We start from the raw sequence: 25880 nt of genomic DNA, 5'->3' as shown, positions 1-25880 counted from the left end.
GGGAATATGTGAATGCTTTGAGAGACAAACAAAAAATTTCTTTAGTTACTGCTGTAGTAGCGAAGCCTCTATAATGTAAGAATTCCTATCTGTTACTGTCTATATAAAGTGGAAATGTTAAAAACTCCACTCAGAGATCCTCAATTTCAAAATAAATTCAACTCAAGAATAAAAATATACTCTTGTTAAAATTTAAAATTAGAGAGAGTCATGAGTATTTTCTAATATAGGCCTATCCAGTTATGAAATTTGCCCCAAAAATGCAAGAAAGACCCCTCGGCTTGATTGTTGCTGCTCATATAGAAAAATAATCAAGAATTCTGAAAATGTATAGCTCTCAGTGTGAAGATTACTAAACTCATTTTAATAATGTAACCTGACTGATAAAAAAAGTGTTCCCCAGTTAATCTTCTGTCACTCACCCCACTGCATCATCACTTAGATAAATTAAGTTAGCAATCTCTATGAAATTCAGGTTTTTGCTCTATGCTGCATCTGGTCAGTTACTAAAATAGTAAGGAACACAATAACTCTAATGTAAGAAAATTCCACTTTCCTGTAATTTACTGTTCCTTTTTGGAGAACAATTACATAAAACATTATTTACAGGAGCCGACAGTCAGCTGCTATATTCCGCATTAAAACATGTGAATCCTTTTCTACCTCCTTTACATTTTACAAATGCAGCAGATATTTTAGCACTGAAATTTGTAACTCCTGAGATATCCCAAAACCTAGATTACTGGGTTGAAATCGCACCATACATCTATGATATGATGTGCAGAAAATAAGAGTAAGACAAGGACTAATTATGTTCATGCCTAAGTAGGAGGTAGATATTGAGAGTAACCCATAACAGTTACAGCACACTTGCATAAATTAGATGTATAATTAAGTACATATTTTAAATAATTTTAAATTATCAAAAATAATTTTAAGCTTTTTTATTGTCCATCCTCTAATTTAATCATTTTTTTCATTTATCTTTTTCATACTTCAGCTTGGCATCCTGACAGCCAAGAAAACATTGCAAAATTTAGAGTGACACCTTGTCATATAGTCCCAAATGATTTGCTGAAGATAGCACTGATGGTTTTTAGCGCAGTTTGAAGTAGATCAATATTTCTGACTAGATATTTAAAATGTAAATATATGTTAATGCACTACGTCTTTAACTGCCATTAAGACACAAGCAATAATTCTGAAGAATAAGAAAATAAGTCTGCAGTGATCAGGGAGAACAAATCTCTTACACATGAGCATAGCATTGGTCCTGTGAGAGCAAGCTAACTTTCCTCACTTGGGTAGCCCACAGCTGTTCTCTTGTGTCAAGCACTCTTCCAAGCTGTCACCCACAAGAGCTCCTTTCCAACCTCAGCACTGGGGATTGCCCCAGGGACAGAGTATGTGACTGCACATGTACCCTTCCACTGAAAACTTGCACAAACCTTCCCAGCCCACCTAACTGCAAAGCAGGAAATAAATACAGAAGATGAGATGACCAAGACACCAAGTTCATCACATTGAATTTACAGCTCTGGTAGAGTCCAAAGAAACATTACATTAAAAAAAAATAATTGAAGTAGTTAGGTATCTGATAGTTTAAGATGGTCAGAATCTATATTCCTCTTAAGTCAGATAACATCTGAAACAGTTTTTCTATCTATTCCCTTTTCTTCTGTCATCACAAGGGAGGGCTGCACCCAAGATGGGCTCTTGTTCTCACTTCACCAGATAAGTAACCAATGAGTAATTAATCTTTATTTTGAGTTTGCTCTGCCACTGTTAGCAACTGAACAATGCAAGGTGGTTGAGAGAAGGGCTTATTTTTAGCTTTGTCAGATAAGACTAATCAATTGCACATCAGACTAACCAATGCTGAAACACATGGTGAGCTTCAAGCCAAGTCTTAAAAAAGTGTATGTTCAATTTAAAATACACACAAAATGTATTTCAGTCCATTTCTAATAACTTTCACATACCATAGTTTCTATAATTAAAAAGATACCATTAAACATGAGCAAACCATAAAGATAAAGGGAATCAAACCCAACCTTTGATCCATAGAGATACTGTGGCTGTGCATTAGGCTGCTTATCACGCTGAAACTCCTGAGAAAATGGCAGCACGGTCCGAACAAATCTATATAAAAAAATAAAAACAAGAATTCATTATTTATACTTAGGTAAGCAGGTATGCACCTAATGCACCCTGCCCTGTAGAAGACTGCTTTTGTCTGCAAATAAAATCAAAGCCAGACCAGCAGCCTTTCAGCCCCAGTAGAAACTGGGGAAGCACACAGCCTGAATTGCCCAAAAGCATAGACACAAATCATACTGCAGTTCAACAATTACTGCTCTTCCCATGGTGTGCAGGATCCCAAAATATTCCTCACCACTAGCCCAGGCCAACAAACAGGGAAGTAACTAATCAAGTAGCAATAGCCTCTCACAGGGCATAATGTGCTTGCAAAATTAAGTCCTTGAGAGAGAAATACGCCTTCAAAGAGGAACATGGCATTTCTGTTTAATGTTTCTGAGCTTTTCCCCCCAAAATTCACATCAGGAGAAATATGTTAGATGTTACCTTTAAAAAAAGGCATGAGAAAGGGAATAATCCTTGCAGCAAAATCAATGTTTTGAAAGTTTGATCATAGTTCAGTGTGAGCAGGTACCAGTACAAATCATGGTTAACTTTACCTTTGTATACGGTTAAGAGGGCCACAAGAGAACTACAAAGATATGGAGCACTGCCAAAGACAGGATCAGCCATCCCACCCACAACTGAGGCCACCAGAGCCTGAAGGACCATTCCCAGTCCTCTTGTGAACCAGCAGCACAAATCTTCCCCCTTGATGTTCCCTGCTGGCTGTGTAATGCACATTTGGCAGCACTGCAGTTTTAGGGCAGGAAGAAGTTAATCAATATCCACTACAATGCCAATTCTGCTTAACTTCACTAAACAGAGGAAAATTATTGGGGGATGTGTGTTTACAAGCTGGATGGCTACTTTATTTTTTACCTTTATTAAAAAGTAGTTATTGATAAATGGTGCAAAGCTGAATATGCACAGCAAAGAGGGAAAATAGCTATTTAAGAAGTGCACATCAAATGGTTGTATAATATCAGGCTGGTCTGATACTATATCAGAGAAATGTATCTAGGAAAATGTTTCAGGAAAGAAAACTTGCCTTACACTATAATATAATAAGATATAATTGTATCTTGATCTTTTTTGTTTAAAGTATTTACATTTCATCAGCACATAAAATTAATTATTCATTATTAATTCTTCCTAGAAAGAACAGAGACATTTTATTTTTAATATATCCATCTTCTAGCTAAAAACATGAACAGCCATGATAATCAAAAATTGTTTCACCGAGACCAACATAAATTGGACCATGTTGCTTACAATAACTTCCACTGTGTTTTATTTCTGAATCATTCTTGTGAGAATCTATAACTTCAGAATAATATTTTCTGCATTTTTAATCTTCTCAAAAACAGGTACAGCTACTTGTTCATTTATAGATTAGCCACGCTTCCCAAAAATACTTGTACTTGCTGTAGTCCAGAAAGAGTTTTCATTTAGAGATTTTGAGGAAAAATACATTATTTATATAGATTATTTTTGATACTATATATATTATTTAGATATTCTTACATTTATATTCCCTCAGCTTACAAGTTTCTCCCCTTCTCTCTCACACAGAAACTGAAAACTCTCCTTTGAGAGGGATTACTTGAATCTGTATTCTGCAGATATGAGTTTACCAGAGATGATGCAAACATTTGATGGAATTCAAAGTAATCTGCAACATACGACAGTGCCAGAGATTACTCCAGTCCCCCTTTTTTTTGTCCAAAATCCCACTCCTGTTTAATCTGACATCAATTTTCAAGCCCTAAGAGAATCTCTAAAATGAAATCATAAGAGATACCATGTCATTTGAGATAAGACTGGGTTTCAGTGTGCAGACATATGTGGCAAGAGCAGATTTTTTACCACTAAATTAAAACACTCACAAGGAAAGGAGTGTTTTGACATATAAGTGGGTGCATCCCATTACTCTGGAAGCTGTTACTATAATTCTTTGATTTATCAAAAATTATTGTGTGTATATGTATCAATTACAATGTAATTAGTGTCTGGGAGCAAACAAGTCACTGCAAGTAAATGCTCAGGTAACTCCTGTGTGCTTCCCAGTGCTCCTCTGCATGCTTGGGGGTTTCTCCATCTCTAATGCTTCACAGTAGTAGAAAATAGTCTTAAAGTTTTCTTAAAGACTTGAAGCAAACACACTTGCTTATATTTTCTTGAGTGAAAGAGGCCAAGAGAGGAAGAAAAGGAGTAAGGAAATAGGGGCAAAGGATGACAGCCACTTGTTAAGTTATGGAGAGGCAACATCTAAGATTAAGGCTACAGCAGCCTAAATAGTGCATCATCCTAGAAAGAAACACATCATTCACGTAAGCATTAGAAATTTCTTCCCCAAAAACTAAGGGCTATATGAAAACCTTACAGTTCAGCATCATCTACTGTTCTTCAAAGTTTTTCAATGTCCGTGTGTGTGTGTATGTGTTCTTTCTTCCTGACATTCTGCTGGTTGGTTTCCTCCTGCTCCTCCTCCAAGTAAGAGGAATGTCTCTTTGAAGGACTGAAGCTCTTTGAATATCAAAGCTAACCAAACTTTTACTTTCCCCTGGATACTGGTAGGATACAGGTTTCAGCATATTCCAAGATAATCAGTTTCATTTTTAATCAGTGTTGATGATCTCACAGCAATTTATCCATTTTAATCAGCACAGGTTGTAAGCAGTCAAAGTAGATTAAGCAGATGAAAAGCCTTCTGGCTTACCAAAGCTTTGTAAGCAAATTACTAGAGGACAACATGAGCCCCCAAAGTAAGTATTTTAGGGATCAAATCATTTAATATTAATTTTTCTGTGATACCTACCAGGAAGGAGTTCATAGTGAACACATCACAAACTAATCTAAATGATTCTGTGATTTTACTTCAATCTGTTTAAGGAGATAACTGAAAGAGACTGCTTTGGGCAATGAGCCTGCTGCATTGCAGGCACCAGGTTAGATAAACCTCATTCACAAACTTTCTGAGCTTCAACTTAGAAGTAATAAGATATGACAGTCTTCCCTCCCTGCTCCTACAGAAAGCGTTCCTCTGCACCTCCCTGTCTAATTGAACACTTCTTGCTTCCATCATTCTCCAATTAGTTTGTCCTGTCTAGCAGAATGAACGGTAGCCCTACACCCCCTCTCAGTGAACACTAGATCTGACTCACCCTTCTTAAACCTGGATGCCAAGATGGATAGAACAGAGGAAACAGCAAGGAAAATGCTGCGTGAGAGAGTAGCATATCTGCCAATCCACTGCTGTCACTTTTCCTTTTGCCAGAAAGACTTTGGTTGGTTGCTTGTCTTTTTAGGAGAGGAAAGGTAGTTGATTACAGTCACCCCTCTGAGTGAGTCTACATGAGTCTATATCCCTGTACCATTTGGCTCTTGGTAGCAGAAACTAGATGGTTTGCACTGCTACTTTTCAGGTTTGCTCCAGCACTATGTGCAAGGGCTGAAAATTTTTCTGAGCAGTGACTGTCAGAGTGTATGCAACACAAGAAGACACAGCTGTTCTCTCGTGAAAGCCAGTATCAAAAGCAGTATGAGAGAGAGAGAGCTCGCAAAAGGAAGCGGGAGAGGCTGTCAGGAAGAGAGAAAAATAAAAAGCTGGTCTTTTTGTTCCTTCTGTGACAAATCTGTACCCATGGAAGAAACATGTCATACTGCATTTGGAAGAGTGCTGTACACATGAATTTATACCAGAGAACACAGATTTGGGTTATGTGTTAAAGGAGATGGAGCTACTAGTTTGACTACTGTCTCCAGAAGCTTGTATCATTTGTGTCAAGAAAGCACAGAAAATCTTCAATTCAAATAAATGTAAGACTGTCTCACACTTGCTTCTCTGTTAGTCCTTAATACAAAACAAGCTGTCAAGGAAGGCAAAGATCAGCTTAGAAACAGTAAAGAAAATAAGGCAGAAAAAGGGGCACTACAGACAGTGGAAAAGGAACTAAGACTGAGTATTTGAGTCATTTGAATCTAGATAACCTAACTTCACATGGAAAAAGCTCAGATGCAGGCCTAAGCATGACAAATATTCCTGGTGTGGAAAGACTTGGCTTGAAAAGACGTGCAACTGAGGGCAAACAGAGAGAGGGCTCTTGAAAAACAATCCCAGGCAGCACAGAAAGGACAAAAAGTGGGAAACATCTGTTTATGGCCACTTTCAGTAAAAGAACTGGTGGACAATAGCTTGAGAGCATCTAAAAGAGATGCAGCACAAGCTTCACTGCAGACTCCTCACTGGAGCACACAATGAATGTCAAAGCCTCACACAGCTTTATAAAAGGGACAGGACAAAACAATTTGGAAAAATGAATGCCCCTGTAAAGGACCACAACTGCACTAACATCCCCTCATTTTTGTTTTACAGAAACATCTAATCATTGCTGGAGGCTGGCATGTTTCCTGGGAGAAATCACCTCAAGCCCCCCTTGTTTTCAAATTCAGCCCCTTTATGGCTGCTGACAGCATCAGGACACTGAACTAGAGACACCTTTGACCTCACCTGCAGCTCATATGCTTGTGCACTATCCAAAGGTTTGCTTGCTTTCTTTCTTTCTTTCATGATGGTCAACAGGTGGATAAAAAATACCCTTGGATTTCACTGCCAATCTGAAAAGATCATCTCACTCATCTCTCCATTCCTTCTCCATAAACTGTTGTCCCTGAGTCTGTGCAGCTGGCCAGCATTAATGGCAACTCCCATTATTAAATTGCTGAATCTTTTAATAGCAGTCTCACTGTCTAATCTCAGCACATTATCTGATACAAAAAAATGTTCAAAGTCCCAAATAATTAAACAAGCAATGTGTTCCAGCACTTCTGCATGAAGAGCTTTAGCTTTTGAACTAAACCTGCAGAGTTTCTACATGGTTGAACTCTTCTACAGATATATGAAATTTTCACGTTCAAGCATTCTTGGGAAAAGAGCTTCAAAAGCTACTGGAAACAAGTTAATCTGACCAAAACACTAACTTTAAAAGAAGAACTCTTATACCAAGCTGTCATATTAAAAGAAGAGTAGCCACAGATATGACATATTTTCTGGGAACTCTGCCTCCAGCCCCTCACAGCACTAAGTAATCTCTCTGCTTTTCATCACAATTATATCTCTTTCTTCCAGCCTTTATTTGCTGCTTCTCTTCCCTTGTTTACATGTAACCTTTATGCAAGACTTTACCTATCAAGAGTCAAGCATTAAACCAGCAGCTCTCACACAGCTCCTCACAGTGCATTCTTGTGTTTGCACTCAATAACCTGTACACTTGAATGCAGAGAGAGCACAGCAATTTGAAGTTCATGCTAACAGCAAGGCAGCAATGAACATGCTTAAGGACTATAAAAAGGCCAAAAACTTCCTGTTCTCTCTCTCATCAAAAATATCAAAGGGCACTGTATAGCATGTGCAACACATACATTAATTCTCTCCACACTTGGCTTTTGACTGAAACCAAAGCACTTCTGTGATGAAATCAGACACATGGTACACATACTGCCTAAGATCTGGCTGCTTTTAACATCTCCTAAATTAATTATCCTGAATTAATTACCCAAAAAGCTGAGCCTAACTCAATTCTTGTGTACAGATTTTAAGTGCTATAGGATCCTGCTAATGTCCTTTGGCAGCTCACACTGACTTCCCAAGTGCTGTGGTCTGCAGTAAGGCAGCCCTTGTAGCCAGGATGAACACAGACTGAACTGTACAGGAGCTACTGAATGCCTTTCAATAAAGCTGATGGGTGGAAGAGCAGCATTTCATCAAGATTGTCACATGATTCTTAATACAGCACACTGAATATTCCAATACTGATCTCCAGACACATTAACTGCACAGAAGCTCCCTCCAAAATAAATTCAATTTTCCCATGCAAACAGATTCCTGTAACAGAAGTTTCTTGGGTAAAACTTAACCACAAAAAAAAAAAATCTTTTTTTTTTCAGACAGAATCTTGGATCTAAAACACAACATAACCATCACAGAACATGTCAGACAAAGAAAGCTCTCCAAGGAGACAGTATAAGATGAGAGCAGACTTCCTCCTCTTCCTACAGCTCAATATTCACTATCACTTTACTGTCACTTCACGGGGCTTTAAGCAAAACCTGAGTAAAGACTAAAAGTAACACAAACCCTAAAAACAGCATATAAGCAGGAAGCACAGATATGCAAAATCTTGAACACTGTGCTTCCCCCTCATTCAAACCTTAGATCCTACCTTCTTCTTTCTATTTCCATTACTCACTCTCCTTAAAGGCTACAATTGCAGTTTGCAGTGAATACTGAACTCTTCCTTTCTCCAGAAAGGAAGAGTTCAATATTCACTGAACAAAAATAATCAGAAATAAGAAATAATTATATAAATATCAGAAATAATTCACAGAAAGAAACTTTTCTTCACGTTAGCACAGAATCAGGACTATAATTTTATTTCCATCATCTCACCCTGAAATCCTGTTTCAAAATACCTCCCTGATATGCACTTAGCAGTGTTTTGACACACTCTGTTTTTCAGCATACCATAACTACGTCATCAAAATGTCAGAATTTGGTTGCTGTGGTTCCATTTGCCTTCTATTGTGGACAAATAACAGGCTTTCATGCGTTTAACAGCACTTGGTAAAATGACTCATGCTGCTTCATTTCAAGTAAAGCCTTAGAAGTGGAAAACACTAAATGAATGGAGATGAACTTGTCAGCACTTGCTAGGGAGGAAGTAGCAGAAGGGTGGTAGAATAAATAAAAAGCTGCAAATAAAAAAGCCGCCTTGCTAACCTGTTAGTTGATCCATTGTAGCAGTAGTTTGGAAGGAAATCATAATTGAGTTCCCAAAAGACATGAAGAGTGATTCTGCCATAAGGGGCTGAAACATTGTGGTTGGCTTCTCTGAACATGGCATCAAAGCTATCCAAGGTCATGTATCTACTCAGAAGCTTGTGAGTCATTTTGTTTATCTCTATCAAGCCATCCAGCTCCTATGAAAAACAAGGGGAAAAAAGAGAATGATGCATTTAATAAAGTGGAGAAACTGAACAAAGTACACAAATAACCTTGAGGGAAAAGAAAACTAGAAAGAAATCAAAATGAACAATTGACTCTCTCCCAGTCTCTTACTGTAACAATAAGGGCTGGACAGAATCAGTACTCTTGGGATTGTTTCTTAAACCTTCTGAGACTTTAGTGGTATTCAGACAAAGATAGTCCTCAAACACAGATCTGTAGCAACACTTCCTCCACTGAGCAAAACCTAAAACTCCAACATTTAAATAGAGTCAGACATAGGCCAGAAACACCTTTCTGCATTTCCTGCTTTACAAGCAATCACAAAAGTAATTTTTGCTCAGTAGAGTAATTGGTGAACTAACTATTGTAGTGGTATTATTAGGAATAACACCACATTTACCATAAATCCCTCTCATGATCTACTCCAGTGAAGGATGTACAAAGATGCAATGAAAAACCAGATCAGACATTTACAAATGTTGTGAAGGTACCCACAAAATCACTAGCTGCAAGCTACATGACTATACATGTGTACTTCATTTCATTATGTTTCTCCTCTTGACAAGAAATTCCTAGTATCTTTTCTGGCAATTTCTTTAAAATAAAATACAATAAAATAACTCTGTATCTGCCATGAGGCACTGAAAACACCAAGCACAAAGAACACAACCCTTACTTCCAAAAAATTCAAGCACTGCTTTTAAAGATTTTTGTGCAGTGATCTACTGAAGAAATATCCAGTGGCTTCTTCTAGTTGTGTATCAAATTACTACTACTATCTTTCCATAAACTGCTCTCTGATTTAAGTGCTCCATATTTCAAAGGAGTTTTACACCTCTGAGCAAGTTAGTTCAAGGAAAAAAAAAACCCACTAAGATTATTACTACAGAATGAGATCCAGTTTGAGGAGAAAATAATAGCTCAGTCTTGTAAATACCTTAACTTCATTTGTTTATCTGGAAAACCAGCAGAAATTACAGATTAGTTCATCTATTTGGATCAGTTTCTTGCTGAGGAAAGCAGCCAGTTTTCAACAGAAAACATTTTGCATAAAACAAAAAAGAACACCAAAACAACAAGGAGGAGGAACATGGTAAAGGGACAACCCTTAGTTCTGTCACTCACTTACTGACTCTTACTCAAAGAATGAGAACCTGTGACATAAGGAACACATCCTTGATGGTTTCTGTTCACTCAGTCACTAAAAGTGTACTGCACATAACAAAGAAAAACTACCTTTCAATAATTCAAAGTTATAAAACCAAGCTTTCAGAAGTCAAGAGACTGTATGGCCTCAGTATTTGATTTCTCTTCAGTAAAGAATGAAATTAAACCAAGATAGTTAACTGCATGACAAAATGTCACTGGTAAATCTTATTACAGAAAGAACAACAGTAAACTCTTTTGCACAACTTTTAATTTATTTTTCATTCGAGCAGAACTGAATGTGCCTGATATTTTTTCTTGCTGACTGCATGTTTACTTGTCAAATTCATGCTGTCTTGAAATAAAAATTGTTTTTTAGCATTTTAACCGGGAAACTAACTCAAAAGGACACCTCAATATTGCACAGATGCTTCTCTTCCACGGGGACAAGTCAGATCTCTTTCCTTCACCAAAAAATTATTTTTGTCATGCTACAAAACCAAGCTGCCTGAGTAAATCCATGAATTTTGATTCTCCCAAGCACAAGGCTATTTTTTTTGATGCGCAATTTATTTATAAGCATGGGCAGAAGTGGGCGCTTACAAAAACTTATATCAAAAGGTGACTGCTTTCTTTGTTTTCTCACTGCTCCAAGTGCCTGCCTTCTGTACACTTTACCCCCAGGGCCCTGAGCTGCAGCAGTCTGGGGTTGCTCCACCCCAGGTGGTGTGCCAGGGCTGTGGCAGAGGGCAGCAGAGACTCACCACGATGGAGGTCAGGTCCTCGCTCTCGAAGCGGCCGATGGCCAGCTCCATGGAGCGGTACATGGCGGCCGAGATGCGCTGCGTGATCAGCCGGTTCAGGTCTATGGACCTGCCCAGGAGCTAAGGGAAAACACGTGTGAGGCTCTGAGCTGCCAGACAGGTTACAAGACACGCTGTACAAGGACTACGAGACCCCCCAGATTAACAGACTCTCACTTTGTGAACTTGCATCCCAAACACACTGAAACAAAGCAGATGGACAAAAATTATAAATTCATGAGCAAATGCGGTACTACAATTTGCATCCCAATTCTTACAAAAAGAATTAAAAGTACACATTGCATCTACATTTAAGTACTTGTATCAGCATTTTATGCTTCTATTATATTGTGCCAACAACATACTGAAAACTAGTAAAAGACATTACTAGGAAGACACGCTATCACCCATGGCATTCCTATTTGGCTCATGTTTTCCTAACTGCAACAGACATTTGCTTTAAAATAGGATCTTTTAAGTTTTCTTTCTTAATTTACACCTTCATGTGACAAAAAAAGCAGATCTCAAGTGTTCAGTTATGCTGCCGAGACAACAGAACATGAAGCACAAAATGAGTTTTGTCTACCTACATGAATCAACACCACTGGAAAGCTGCCAAGCAACTCAGATAAAACCTTGGAGTTAACTCACTTGAACGTGTCTCTGTTTCAACAGTGTCTCGTAGCGGTTGGACTGCAGCAGCTGAATGGTTGCTCCCTGGTTCTTGCACTCTGAACGTAGCCGTTTATCCAGAAGCAGGCTATGAAGAAAGGAAGAAAATGCTTAAGGTGTACTAAACAGCAAAGCAGAGCAGAGAAGTGTGAAGGAAAGCTCTCATAGTGGAAGGAATAGCTACCTGCCAGCCATTGCCTTGTAGTATGCAAATATTTGGTCTGCCAGCTTGTAGACAAATTGGTCAAAACACAGGTTTACCTTGAGGAAAAAAATATATGTTTAGAGATACTTAAAATTTTTAAAAGAGCTTCTCTAAGATCTCCCACTGTTTATCAAACATCGTCAAGGAAGTTAATAGGTCCAAATTTCCCAGTACAAGAGATGTGGCTCAATTTTCACCATTAATGTGAGGGATTTTTGCACAGGTCTATAGCTTTCCTCACAACATATCACCCAACCAGTTGCTCATCTTCTGGTCAGTCTTCTCAGCTTTTCTATTATCGCCATCTGTTCTGAATCTCTTAAAAAAGACCTTGTCCTTTAGCATGATTTTCACATTCAGGTACAGATGATTTTTCTCCAGTAGGTAAGGTTACTTTACCTCTGCCTCAATTTCATCATAGAGGAACTGCTTCTTAAATTTGGTAAGTGCATAATGAGCACTGTCATTATAAAGGTCCAAAGAATACAGAACATACCTGCAAGAAAAAGAATAAAACATGAGTTACATGTGTATGAAAGTCATCATTCTTTAGGATGGTGCTGTCAAGATGAAGTAAGCCAATCAATATTGCAATCCACAAGTGGTTCACGAAAACAGGGTATTTTCCTTTTTTAGTTTATATAAAAAGGATCACAATTTTTCCTTTAAGAAAATATTTGTTGGTTTAGGAAAAGGTGTCGATATGTTTGAAGTCTAAAACTTGTTTTTTAGCTGTCCATCAAAATGGAACTAGGCTTTAACCACTGTACATTATATTTGATATCTCTGAAGAATAAGCAAGGAGAACTCAAGGAGCAAAATACATGGCTGGTGCAATGATGTGAAAGGTTTAGCATTTCAATTATTCACATCAAAAAGAAAACTTAGAGACTGTGAAAATGGGCAAATGAAGACAAAAATTTTATTCAAGTTTAGAATACCTTCTCAATGACTACTTGTTAAAACCAATTAAAGGAGCAACATTATAATAAGGAATGCAATCATTAAGAATAATCATTCAGTGGAAGAGCACAAGCGGGTCTTACTCCATCATTGATGCCTCTTTTGTCTCCAAAATATGATCCGTCAAAATCCAAGGCATGGACATCTCAATGGGAAACTGGATTCTTCTGCCCATGGTCAGCTCTAAGAAGAATTCCCTGAACCACAGCTGGGACAGATCACAGCATTGCTGCAGGGTTTCTTTCAGAATGAATAAGGGAGAATTACACTTCTTATAGAAATACATCAAGTACAATACAACTGTGATTCTGATGATGCAATGCAAAACAAAAAAAAAGCAGGTGCAAGTCACTAGAGCTGTACACAGGGCATATAATCTAAAGCAAATTCAAAATGTAAAGCCCATGACTTTTTGTAAGAGTTCTGAATTCATCACTGGCCCCCAAAGTGGTGCCTTCTTATAGAAAAAAAAAAAGAGTGGAACTGGATGAGACTATCAGTTAAACAGAAAAACTGTGTACACCAGTAAAAAGGGATTTCTAGTTTAATTTCTCAGCTGGGGGCTGAGAAAGCCATACACTGAATTTGGGAAGCAGTAAGTGAAGAAGGCAAAATTGCACTGGAACTACCAGTACCATCCCTCCCTATGGAGGACTGAATTGCTCCACATGTTCCTGTTGATTAGATGGGCAGGAAATGACAGACAGACACATGAAGTAGGGATTAAAACAACAAGTTTCTAAGGATGTCATCAAGGGCACAGAGGTGTGCTTCCCACCTCTCCAGAAAACACTTGGTACAATCCTGCCTTTCCTGAAGGCTTGTGAACTAAAACAGGAATGAACTTTTTACACTGAGACCTTCTGAAGACCTTTTGCAGTGCTGTTCCCCAGCTAGCACAGTGACTGGTATTAACAGACTCCCCCTTCTCCAAGGGTAAAGGAGACCAGCAGCAAAACAAAAATGAAAGACAACACAGCATGGTGATGACAAGGACTAGGTACACTCAATGTCAGTAGGTGAATTCTTTAGGACAGCATGTTTCCGATTACAATTAACTGAATAGTAAGAGTAGTGAAATGACATCAAATTTACCACAACAGAGAATTTGTTTCCTCTGTACTTAAAACAAAACAAAAAAAAATCTCCCAAAACACAAAAACTACTTCCTTTAAAAAAATTTCAGTGTGTATAGGCTTATTGTTTTTGTAAGTACATACATAAAATAGAAAAAAGAGGTAACAATATGAAATTTGACGCATTAGAAACAAACATGTAACAAGTCAAAATAAAAATCCCACCACAAAGCTAAGTACCATCTCAGAAAAAGCTTGGACAGACCAAGGCTTTTGATAAATAAACCAAAGGTTAAGTTGACTTAGGCAATCGGAAACATTTTCCAGATCGTGTTAGAGGTGTTAGGACATGCTAAGCTGGACACTGATCATCTACATATCTTACCACTGAAATTTATCAAATGAGTGTAGAAGAAAGACTCGCGATGGAATTTTTCTATGTCCAATATGGTGGGCCCCTCAAGGCTACTTCTCAAGGTTTTCTTGGAACCACTTTTGTCAGCAATGAGGGACTCTAACATAGTTCTCACCATGTAAAGCTGTATCATTAAAGGAAACAATTACGGTGGAAAGGGGAGGGGAAAAAAGGAAAATACACATGGTACATTAGTTGAGCAACACTGAGAATTACTATCAGTAAGCGACTGCTCCACTTCAAACTGAAAACTGGCACTGTGTGGATAAAAGCCTTTGAGGCAAGAGGAACAGATGCAACACTAGCCTACACAGCAGCACAAATGCCTACCCGTGCCAAGGGGACCTCCACTGACACTCAGCAGCAGACCACTTGCAGTGGAACAGTTCACATCACCACAAAAAGTAAAAGTAATAAGTAATGTCTTACCACCAAAGTTTAAAAGAGGCGGATAGATGTAGGACTGCCTCAGAAACTTGTGTGTCACATGCAATAGCTTTTCCAATCCCAGAGACTTGAGCTGCTTCAACAGCTCAGCAGAGTTCAAGGACTCTGTCATAGTGCGAACCATGAAGAGCTAAAAACCAACAGACAGGGGCAGGCAGGGGAAGAGAATCCGTTAATAAAAACACACAGGTAAATAAGGAACGGGAAAGAGAAGCAGAGAAAACATGTTAGTTTGTTAAAAACGAAAAGCAGCACAGTGAGCATGCAGAGGAGGCCATACAGAAAGGTTGTTCAGAAAAATCACTGCAATCTGGGGCTCCCTCAGGCAAAGGGAAAGTTCCCGTTCATTTCAGAGGATGCTCAGAGAACCATTAGTTTATCAAATGATTTAAAACTTATTTAGCAAATGAACAATTACCCGTTCATACACAGCCATTTTAGAAACACATGAAACTGAGGAAAATCTATCTAAAATGGATATATTTGACCTCTTGCCTTCCTGTCAACCCAGAAGGACAAGTGTGCCAGCCCAAGAGCAGAAAAAGCAGAGAGAACCACATACTCTAAACAGCATGTTGCAAAGGTGAAGTAAAGCCCTTAAAGCACAGGAGAAGCAAATTGGTGGTGATATTTAACCTTTTCTTTCACCCCAGGAAATTAGAAATCAAAACAATTATTCTGCAATTATCAAAACAAAATCTTCATTAAGCCAATCTTATCATAAACTAAGCAACTTTTTATTACCCAAAATTATTAACCATACATGCTCTCTTTCCCACAGATTTTAGATATTAAAAGATTGTCTTCACAAATCACAGTTGCCTTCAGTTTTTCACCTCAAGTACTCAGTACCTCATTTTCTCAGATGAGCTATGAATATCAGACCATACATTCCCCAAACACATCCACAAATGAAATAAAGAGAACTATATGGAGGTAACAAGAATGAGCATCTAGGTATGGGATTTTGATGACTACCACAGAAAACATTTGAAATATCTCGTTTTAGTGGCAGCAGAAGACAAATTAGATTCTAAGGACCAGCTTTATCATTCATTACTGAACACTGGGATTTTGTCAGAAGTCATATATTTTTCCATATTTTAATAGACATTCATTTATATGTTAAACATATTTTTAAACTACTGGACATCTACTGAATAGTGTGATTTAAGAAAAAAAATTTCACCAGCCATACCAAAGATAGAAGTCAGTATAGAAATAATTAATATAGTTCAAAAATATTATTTAAAAACATTAGGAGCTCAATGAGAAAATATTTGTTCCCAGAAAATCAAATTAAAGTGATTGAATCCTTGGAAAAATCATGTAACAGAGTAGAAAATTACAGCAGTCCAGGCAGAGGCTCTTGGTTATGCGCATCAAATTTTACAAATTTAAATCAGAGTAGATTTTTAGCATTAAAAAAAGACCGCAATAAAACCTGCAATTTTAAAATAGTTCAGGACAGAAAGAACACACCTCATGCAATAATTGTTGACAGGTATCACAACCACCAGACAGGAAAATACCTGAGTGCTGGAGGGTCCAACTGCACGTCTTGGGACTTTGATGTCAAAGCCACTTTTGGGGTCCTTCTCTCCCCTTAGAGCCGGGTCATTGAATGGCTCATGACCTGCTTCCCAGTCACACACTGTCTTCCTTATGGCCTGCAAAACACTGAACACAATTTCCACATTTTCAGACTGCAGCACATCCAAGCTCTCTAATAGAACACTTTACTTTTTTAAAGCATTCTTCCATGAGCACAGAAAGTTTGCAACAACATTCACGAGCTCAGAGTAATTCCAACCAAGAACAAAGAATTTCACCAATGTTTTCAAGAATGACACAGCCACAAAATAACCACTCCATGCTCTATATCAGAAAAGTTAATCTAGAGCCTTTCAAGACCATCTAGTTCCAACTTTCCCCCTGCCAAGGGCAGGGACACCTTTCACTACATCAGGCTGCTCAGGGCCCCATTCAAGCTGGCCTTGGAACACTTGCAGGGATGGGGCACCCACAACTTCTCTGGGCAAACTGTGACAGTGCTCCATTACCCTCCAAATAAAGGATTTCTTCCTAATACCTAATCTAAACCTGCCTTCCTCTTTCAGTAAAACCATGGCCCCTTGTCCTGTCTCTATCTGCCTGCACAAAAAAGCCCTTCTCCCTCTTTGTCATAAGCCCCTCTAAGGTACTGGGAAGTTATAATGAGGCCTCCCAGAGCCTTTATTTCTCCACACTGAACTACCCCAGCTCTCCCAGCCTGTCTTCATATGAGAAGTGTTCCAGTCCCTGATCATCCTCATGGCCCTCTGGACCCTTTCTAACAGGTCCAGGTCTTTCTTGTGTTGAGAACCCCAGAGTTGGATCACTCAAACCAAATTCATACTAATATGAATACGTATTCACTATGAATCCAATTAACATTCAATCAAACCAAAGCAGATTATTCACAAAATTAAAGAGAGACAATGATAGCTTAAAATGAAAAAAAGCAAAATTCCTGTGAAATCCTGTGAATTTCCAGAAGAAATTCAGATGAAATTTACACAAACAGCTTCATACTTGTAGGTCCAAATACTGAACTGGAACTCAGATACTTGCCAGGAACACAGTCAAGCATAATCTGTGGCATGCTGAATGACCAAGAAAATGTCTCATCCCAAATCTGAGTAGGTATGAAAGTAATATTTTTCTATTTCATTAAAATCCTGTGACAAAAACACTTTCCCTGCAAACCTGATAATGTGGAGCAATTTACTTATTTTTAGCTTATGATGATATTTCTGTGGGAGACAGAGCACTTAGCAATAGTCTAATTAGCTAAGGACTTTGACCTCGAAGAGCTTTGCAATGAAATGTGGGAGTGAACACAATAAACAAGTCAAGATTAAAAGCAAACAATTAGGGACAAAAAAAAATAAGGTCAGGAAATGTCACTAATCAGCGTGGGCAGATGGAGCACTGGAAGAGATGTGTAAGGCTAATAAACCAAAAGCAGCAGAAGCTGAGAAATAAGACAAAAAACTAAGGCAAAGAGAAGAGAGAATGGGATAAACATAAGACACAAAAGAGGAAATACTGGAATCATAAAGTAAACAACAGTGAAATCTTTCTTCAAAATACAAACACTGATTTTGCTTTCAGTATTACTGCATTTGTATTTTCTTAAAATAAAAATGAACAACATTGAACACAAGACTTCCTAAAGTAGTCCTAAGAGGCTCAGGACAGCCAGGACTCTGCTGCAGCCATGCTGGCAGCCATTCATTTTTACCTTCAGACTGCTTCAACTTCAATTCATATCCAAACAAGCTAACCATGAATGCCAGACAGATTGGGAGTACAGGCTTAGGTAAAATTTAACATCTGTGCAATTCTGCAACTAATTACTAAGGTCTGGAGAGAAGAATATAGAAAAATATGAGAACAGTAATGCTACCTCTGAATGACATTTTTCTTCTTTTTAATGGCTTGTCTTAATGGCTCCCTAAGTGTGACCTGGGCAAAGTCCTGGAGAGCTGCATAAATGGTATGACGAATGGCATGATTGAAAACACTTTCCATTCGTCCCATCAGCACCTGAAGACCTTTGATCATGGCAATCACCTGCAAAAAAAACCCAACAAAACAGACAAATGTATTTTTCTTATTTTGTTTCTATATTTGTACAAACAGTGCATTTTTAAATATAAAAAATGAGAAAAGAGGAATTAACGAGTTACAAATGACAAAGGATAGATTTGCTATGCTCCTCTTATTTACTGAATTGAGGAACACAGAGTCAGACTCTGGTTTCAGAGTCAATACAGGGCAGGCTGTCTTTCTGCATTGGGTATGCAAAATGCCTATAGAGAATGTTCTCTTTTGTATAGAATTAATCTTTGGAAAATCCCTATAGAAAAACATTTCTCTTACCTCAACCAAAGCAAACTTCTCCTCACTAGTATAATTGTATCTTGTTGCTCTTTCATACTCCTCTGCATTGTCAGGACAATCTTTATTGGAATATTTGTCAGTTGGGTGCACCAGCTTCCACGAGTACTGCAGTTCACAAGGCAGGAAAGGGAGAGAAAAAGATGGGGGGAACAAAAAGAAACAAAAATGCTGAGAAACACAAAACACAGTTGGACACAAATAGCATGCTTTGAGAAATATCACAGCATTTTCATGAATATTTGAAGAATATTATTTGGTACTATGTTCAAACCTTGTGTAAATTCTGAAACTACTATCTGGTGGAAATTTCTGGCCAAACAATAATTTCCCTAAAAACTTCTCCTGAAAACCAGTGATTCTGTATTATTCCAAAGAAATGCATCTCTCAAACTCAACAGGTATTGCACTTAAGTGCGCTTTTTATGTGCAAATGTTAACATAGGCAAAAGTTTCTTCTCTGCTTGAAATATGAGAAACTCAGAAAGACTTCAGAACACAAAAAAACAATCCATTAGACCCACACACAAAAAGAGGAGCTTCCCACTTAATGAAATATTCACATTTAGATTTCAAAACACAACCAGAAAACTACAGGTTTTGGTTGTTGATGGTTTGGGTTTTTTTTCAGGGGGCTTGCTTGATTTTTAAGTTTACTAGGCTGAAATGTATGGAAATAGCTGTATTATCTGTGACAATATGAACTGCACAGTGTGCACTTCTCTTAAATACTGCCTTTTTAGTCACTGCAAACACAGCTCAAAATGTTCCTGACCAGCATCAGGCTGGCCTAATATCCATCAGGGCACATAATGTGAAAAATCCTAGTCACATTTAAATACAATTTTCTCACAGTTTGAATTCAGCATATAACAAGACCTGCTTGAGACCACCTTAGCATAAATATTAGATTACAGAGCAATATAAATTTGCCTACTATAATGGAGTAACAGCTTCAATTCACCTATGGCAAAGAGAAGCATCACATTCTGCAAGCTGAGTGCTACAAAGAGGGCACTGGGGAAATGATTAAACAAAGTAGTTCTTTGGAGGGATTAAACTGACAGGGTTAAGATGCACACACAATAAACATATGCAAGTTTTTATCTCAACACAATGCACACAACTATGTTCATGGATACTCAGTGAAGGTGGAGACAGGTAAATAATTAGGATACTCCCTATCAGAATAAATTCTCAGTAGGACAGGAAGAAGGTGAATACAAACTTGAACTAAGTTGAGAAGTATTTATGGGAATCCATTTAAACTAGAAAGACAATGAAAAGCAGTGAGAATACCCAAAAAACCTGCTGTGATGCCAGAGAAAGTTTGTCCTGGAATGAGTAGGACAAAAACAGAGCTAAGAATGAGAGACATCCTGCAGAGATATAAAACAATAGGAAGATTTTCCCTGTGAAGAGACCCTGGATGCAACAATTTGTGATGACAGAAATAAAGGGTGCAAGTCTAGGAGCTGCAGAGGCAAGGAATAGATGACAGCAAACTCCCTTAAGAAGAGAAAGGAGAACAAGACTTTCACCATTAAATACACTGTGGATTCAAACAGGAATAGGATAATACAGGGAAAAGCATGACTCATCTACTGGCTTTTAAAAGAGGCAGTTAAAGATACAGATGAGAGAGAACTGGTTCACCAGCTATGCCCTCTGTGGATCACAAGACATCTGAGGCAGAAGAGGAGCAAGTCTGGCTTCTCTCATACAGTAAGTCACATTCCAACCCTTCCTAGAACGTGTTTTGGTTCAGCTAAGGCACACAGCTTTTATTCAGTGTCTGCACCATAACAAGGACTCCTCTTCAATTTCTGCCTTAAGCAGCTTCCTATTGGAAAAAAGCACACCCACTTTTCTAACTGGCATCTGCTTTGAAAATAAACTACTACAATATACAGAAACAACTCAGCATGTTCTTTATTTCCCCTCCCTCCTCTCCTCTCATATTTTCCTTTCCCTGCATTTACTTTCCTTTTGACTAAAAGCCCAATCTAAAGCCAGTGGGAGCCCTTCCATCCATTTTTGTGTGTTAAAACCATATATGCTTCTATTTACTGAGGGGTGATGTCTAAACACAGCCAGCTGGAGCTGTTCTCTCACCTCCTCAGTGACTGCATGTCAGTACAGATGTTTCCAACAAAGTAATTTTAAACAATGTTTAGAAGGAAATTATGAAGTCTTAGTCTACAAAATGTTTGTGTGAAGAGTGACATTAAAACATCTGGTGAAGGTTCACAGGTGACAGCCAGCCTATCCTCTAAACAGAACAAGTTGAATGTACTGTGTGAGATAGAAGCTACTGGATCTTCAAAGCAGCAACATTACTCCTAGACTCTGTGGACTTCATGTGCCATCCTCTAAGAATGAGGTTTGAACCAGAAGGAGAAAAGGAGTGAAGGAAGAGGCAAAGTAAGGAAACAAGATTCTTGTTGGGTCCCTTCCAACTCAGAATATTCAGTGATCCTTTGAAAACACAACATATATTTTTCAGTTCAGTTTTATTCTGTCTAACCTCACCAAGACACCTCTTTTTCATCTGGTTATACTTCCCATGTTACATACCACTTCCATGACATGGGCACTCCACTGGGAGAGGAGCTGCAGGCCTTGGAGAGAGAGATCAAAGAGCTTCCGATATTCCGCATCTGTTTTCTGAGCCTCCTGTCGACCAGACCCAGTCACCACCTAGACATTATAAAAGAAAAACAAAACAAAAACCCCCACACCTGTCACCATGATATTTTCTCAAAAATCCTCTTTGCCCAGGATTTTCTCCTGGGAAGCTGACAGGCCTCAGAAAAGAATGAAGACAATAATTATCTGATTGCTTGGGAATGTGGTCTGGAGGTTGTTTACCAACAGGTGCATCTTTGTTTGGTTCCATGTGAATTGTTTTTAATTAATGACCAAACACCATCAGCTGTGTCAGACTCTGTGGTCAGTCACGAGCTTTCATTATCATTCTTGTTTAGCCTTCTGATGTATCCTTTTTCTTTAGTATAGTTTTAGTATATCATATCATAATAAATCAGCCTTCTGAGAACATGGAGTCAAATTCTCATCTCTCACCTTGTCCTGGGGACCTCACAGCACCACACACACCCAAATCCACACCACAATGTGCTGTATTCAGCATCCACAGCCAAATTTCTACATTGATTGAAGCACTAAAACAGCACCATGTACCAACACCTGCTTTACCATCTAACATCAGCTTTTTCTTCTAGAGACTTAGGAAACTTGACAGATTTTGGTCAAGAGATGGAAATCACTGGTATCCCTAATGACTCCAATACTGTTGCAGATGAATTCAAGATATCAATTATATACGATATACATAGTTATTTGTTGTCTCTATATACTATATATGTATGAGTGTGTGTATACATATGCATTTCTGTACTCTTTTACTAATCTTAACTTAGTTTTGTTTAAACTGTTACAAGCACCTCTTTAGAGTAAAGACTACATATTCTAAATGAGATATACCAAAATTTCCAAGATAAATCTGAGATACATAAAGAGAAAGAGACCGAAGGATATTAGAGTTTATATGATGTGTCATTATTAAGTTAAATTTAAATAGTAAAAATATAATTCAGAGAATGGGGATTAGACCTGCAGCCTCTTTTCTTGACTCAGGTGGCCAAGCTTTATCATTTAGCTAGCCAGAGATTTACCTGCTTTTCAAATACTTAATAATAACTGTTAATGAGTGATGTGCAATTTGCACATGTAGCTCTAACCCCACTTACCTCACTGTTGCTGTAACGAGCCAGTTCAGATATGAAACGCATGTGATCTTCTCTGATTTGGATCATCTGCTCACATATATTGTACTGGGGACTGCTGCTGGAAGATGTGCATGTCCATCTGGTTCAGAAGACAAAAAAACCCCCACTTAAATCAGTTTTAACAATAAACAGCACAACTGGTACTGCAAAGAAAGATCCACAATGCATTACTTTTTTTTTTTACCCATTTTCCTTCTCTGTTGTTTGAGGCTTTTTCTCTCTTCACATCTTTACCTCTACCCCTGCAAAAGCCATGAACTGCCCTTCTGAGTTCAAATAGCACTTCTTCCAAGTCTTAAGAAAAGACTGCTCAGTTTTTGTTTTCTCTTTTGGAAGATTTCTTTTTGTTTTTTAAAGGCTGCTGCTATGAAATACAAACCAGCACCTCTCTTCAAGGGCACTTAGGAGCAAGACCAAAAAGGATTAAGGATTAAAAGCTAGGGCAGAAGTGCAGTATCTTATAGGCTGTAAGATACTCTAGCCACCTGCAGATACTTTTTTGTTTAGTTTTGTTGAACTCTGAAGACTGTATAGTATGCTCTCAGCTATAAAAAAGACATTATCAAGACTATTAACATGTTATGAAGAGGCACACAAAAACATGCTACCAAGAATGAGGCTACTCATGTTAAGTAGCCTCATATTTTTAGTAGCTCAGTAGGCCCATTGCCATTGATTTTCTCTTAGCAATTACATGCAAGTTATGTGGTTTTTTTCTGCAGGAATTAAAATGCAAAGCACAGCATTCTAAATTCATGTAACTGCATAGAGGCAAGGTCTTGGAGGAGCACAGAAAGGTTCACTAAAACAAAGCAATAACCAAAAACCATGGATCCATTAATGCAATCACTGGCTGTATTTTCCAACCATTTTGCTGTGCTGCACACCTAGCCAAAAAAAAAAAAAAAATAGGGGGAGACAAGAAAAGTTGCTGCTCCATGTACAATGTACACATGCCTATTCACCCATGCACTACTACTGCTCACCTTGCTTAGTAAAATCCTTCATTTCTTTTAATGAAAGTTTTCATATTTAAAGGGAAAAATAAAAACTAAATTAGAGTAAGATAAAATGAATTTCTTCCAACCCAGGTGATAAACATCACAGATACAAGAATGACCTCAGCAGCACAGAAAGGTTTTTAAACCCTCTGTTTCTTTAGTTGTGTCCATTACACGAATTACATTAATAGTAAAATACCCACACAAAAAAGATGACAAAGTGAAAATTCTATTAATTACCCCTGACCCATGGACTAACAAGTGAGTATGAAAATATACTCCAAGGGTCAGATCTTCCCCATCCCAGATGCTCCACTCTGTTTCTTTCTCCTTCCTACCTGGATTTATTTTCCTCATAATGGGCACTGGTCTTAATGTATCTTGCAAGTTCAATCTGCATGTCACCAAACAGTGGGACAACTTGCAACTGCTGTACACAGGGAATAAATCAGATTGGATAAATTAGTAAGACAAACCATAGTAAAAGGAAACCATTATTCACCCATATTACAACCCAAAGTGATCTTTTTTTCTATTTAAATATATTTAAATGCATGAGAAACTACCTTTAAAATCACATCTTAACCAACCTTAAAGTACTTGTCTATCTTGGCTAAATTTATCCTTTTCTTTGCATCCAACTTATAGATGTTACTGACACTTCCATCCATCAGGTATAATCCAAAGCCCATCACCTGAAAAAGGAAAGAAATTAAACCTTCCACTAAAGGACCTCAGAAGTAACAACTTGTAAGTCTGTTCTTCATATAATTAAAGAAGTAACATTTTAAAACCAATCCTGAAACATCCAACCTCCTTCAAACAGAATATATTTTAAATACCTACATTTCTGCACTATTCCTTTTTTACTGCATTAGCCTGATCAGTTACCCTTAAAAGACTTTGCTTGTTTGTATAAAGATTTAAGATAAAAAGAAAAAAATCTCACTGAAATGAGAGTCTGGCTATTTTTACAGCTTTTCTTTCCACTTCCAATTTATTAAAATTCTGTACATGCAAACTGATTTGGTAACAGAAGTTTAGATCTAACAGCTCTGAGTGATTGCTTTTCTGGCTTTCAGTGCCTCTCTGAATTATACACCCAGGAGCTCAGAAGCATCCAAAAAAAATCTAATAAGATTTTGTCCAAGCATTTAATTAAGATTAGGAATTTATCAGGAAAAGGTTCTTCACCCAGAGGGTGTTGGGCAACAGAACACTCCCCAGGGCAGTGGCCACAGCAGCAGCCTGACAGCTCAAGAGCATTTGGACAACACTCTCAGGCACAAGGTGTGACCCCTGGGGATGGTGCTGTGCAGGGCCAGGAGTTGGACTCAATGATCCTTGTGGATCCCTCCCAGCTCAGTATATTCTTGGATTCTCCTTAGTATTTACAGGAGCCAAGCAGAGGAACTGACTGTGTTCTAAGAATCTCTAGTGAGCAAAAGGCCCAAATACAAAAGTCACACTGGGCACCCTTGTAGATAGAGTGTAAATGCTCTAGAGTTCATGTGTGGTTTCAGAAGACTTTTGTTTACTCCTAATAAACAGAGCTCTTCAAAAGTTAAACACTGAAGTGCCTCAAAATATTTGTCAGGAGGCATATTTTTAGCTCTTACTCTATATCTTTTCTTCGACTGCAAGAAATGCAGCTGATGAAAATCAGCCACAATTCACATTGCCCAGCACTCTCTTATTTCAGGTGCATAGTCCAGCTAACTAAACTGACTAATTAATCCTAATTTCAAGACACTTGTTCCTTTAAATATTTGATACACAGCCTCACTTCCAAAAACTTCTTAAACAATCTTGCCACATATCTAAAATAAAGTGCAGTAGTTCCCTTCTGCTGTCATACTTCATACAAACACAACTCCATAGAATTGGATGCAGTTCAAATGGGTCAACTTCAGTTTATGACAAACAAAAATGGATTAAAAGCTTTAAAATAATTTTAGCATGTAATACAACAAAAAGACAATAATGGGGAAAAGCAGTAATGCAAACTATTTGCTTAATCTGGTTCCTTTTAAAAAAAACAACCGGAAACAATCTGGAATTCAAACACCTGTTCCCTCCTCAACATTCTTTTTTTAATTTTGTACCCAAAAGAAACCTACTTTCAAAAGCATATGTTTCTCACTGGGTGTTAGGTACATTTTGTTTTCATAGTAGTCCACACACAAATTCACAATATCTGCAAGCAGTTCTTCATAGCCAACAATCACCTCCAACTGCTGCTGCAAAGAC

At 38.0% G+C, this 25880-nt stretch overlaps 1 protein-coding gene across 3 annotated transcripts in view; it reads right to left on the bottom strand.

Annotated features, from left to right (window-relative positions):
* CYFIP1 (cytoplasmic FMR1 interacting protein 1) overlaps positions 1-25880 on the bottom strand; it is a 75014-nt gene that overhangs the window by 26126 nt on the left and 23008 nt on the right. For 2 of the 3 annotated variants that reach the window (XM_059492196.1, XM_059492178.1), the window contains 16 exons: positions 25751-25879; positions 24221-24325; positions 23969-24060; positions 22591-22708; positions 21398-21520; positions 18803-18928; positions 18327-18493; positions 16408-16555; positions 14399-14552; positions 13021-13177; positions 12374-12470; positions 11954-12030; positions 11749-11857; positions 11059-11178; positions 8921-9120; positions 2055-2142 (listed from right to left, as the gene is read on the bottom strand). In XM_059492196.1, the coding sequence (XP_059348179.1) occupies positions 2055-2142; positions 8921-9120; positions 11059-11178; positions 11749-11857; positions 11954-12030; positions 12374-12470; positions 13021-13177; positions 14399-14552; positions 16408-16555; positions 18327-18493; positions 18803-18928; positions 21398-21520; positions 22591-22708; positions 23969-24060; positions 24221-24325; positions 25751-25879 (2010 nt within the window). Of the gene's footprint in view, positions 1-2054; positions 2143-8920; positions 9121-11058; positions 11179-11748; positions 11858-11953; positions 12031-12373; positions 12471-13020; positions 13178-14398; positions 14553-14857; positions 15006-16407; positions 16556-18326; positions 18494-18802; positions 18929-21397; positions 21521-22590; positions 22709-23968; positions 24061-24220; positions 24326-25750; position 25880 lie in introns of all 3 variants that reach the window. The other variant, XM_059492187.1, reaches the window with a different exon arrangement.

Source organism: Ammospiza nelsoni, chromosome 2 (genome assembly GCF_027579445.1).
Source record: "Ammospiza nelsoni isolate bAmmNel1 chromosome 2, bAmmNel1.pri, whole genome shotgun sequence".
Classification (NCBI taxonomy): domain Eukaryota; kingdom Metazoa; phylum Chordata; class Aves; order Passeriformes; family Passerellidae; genus Ammospiza; species Ammospiza nelsoni.
Note: the sequence above shows the minus strand (reverse complement) of the source record. Positions and strands in the feature narration are given on the sequence as shown.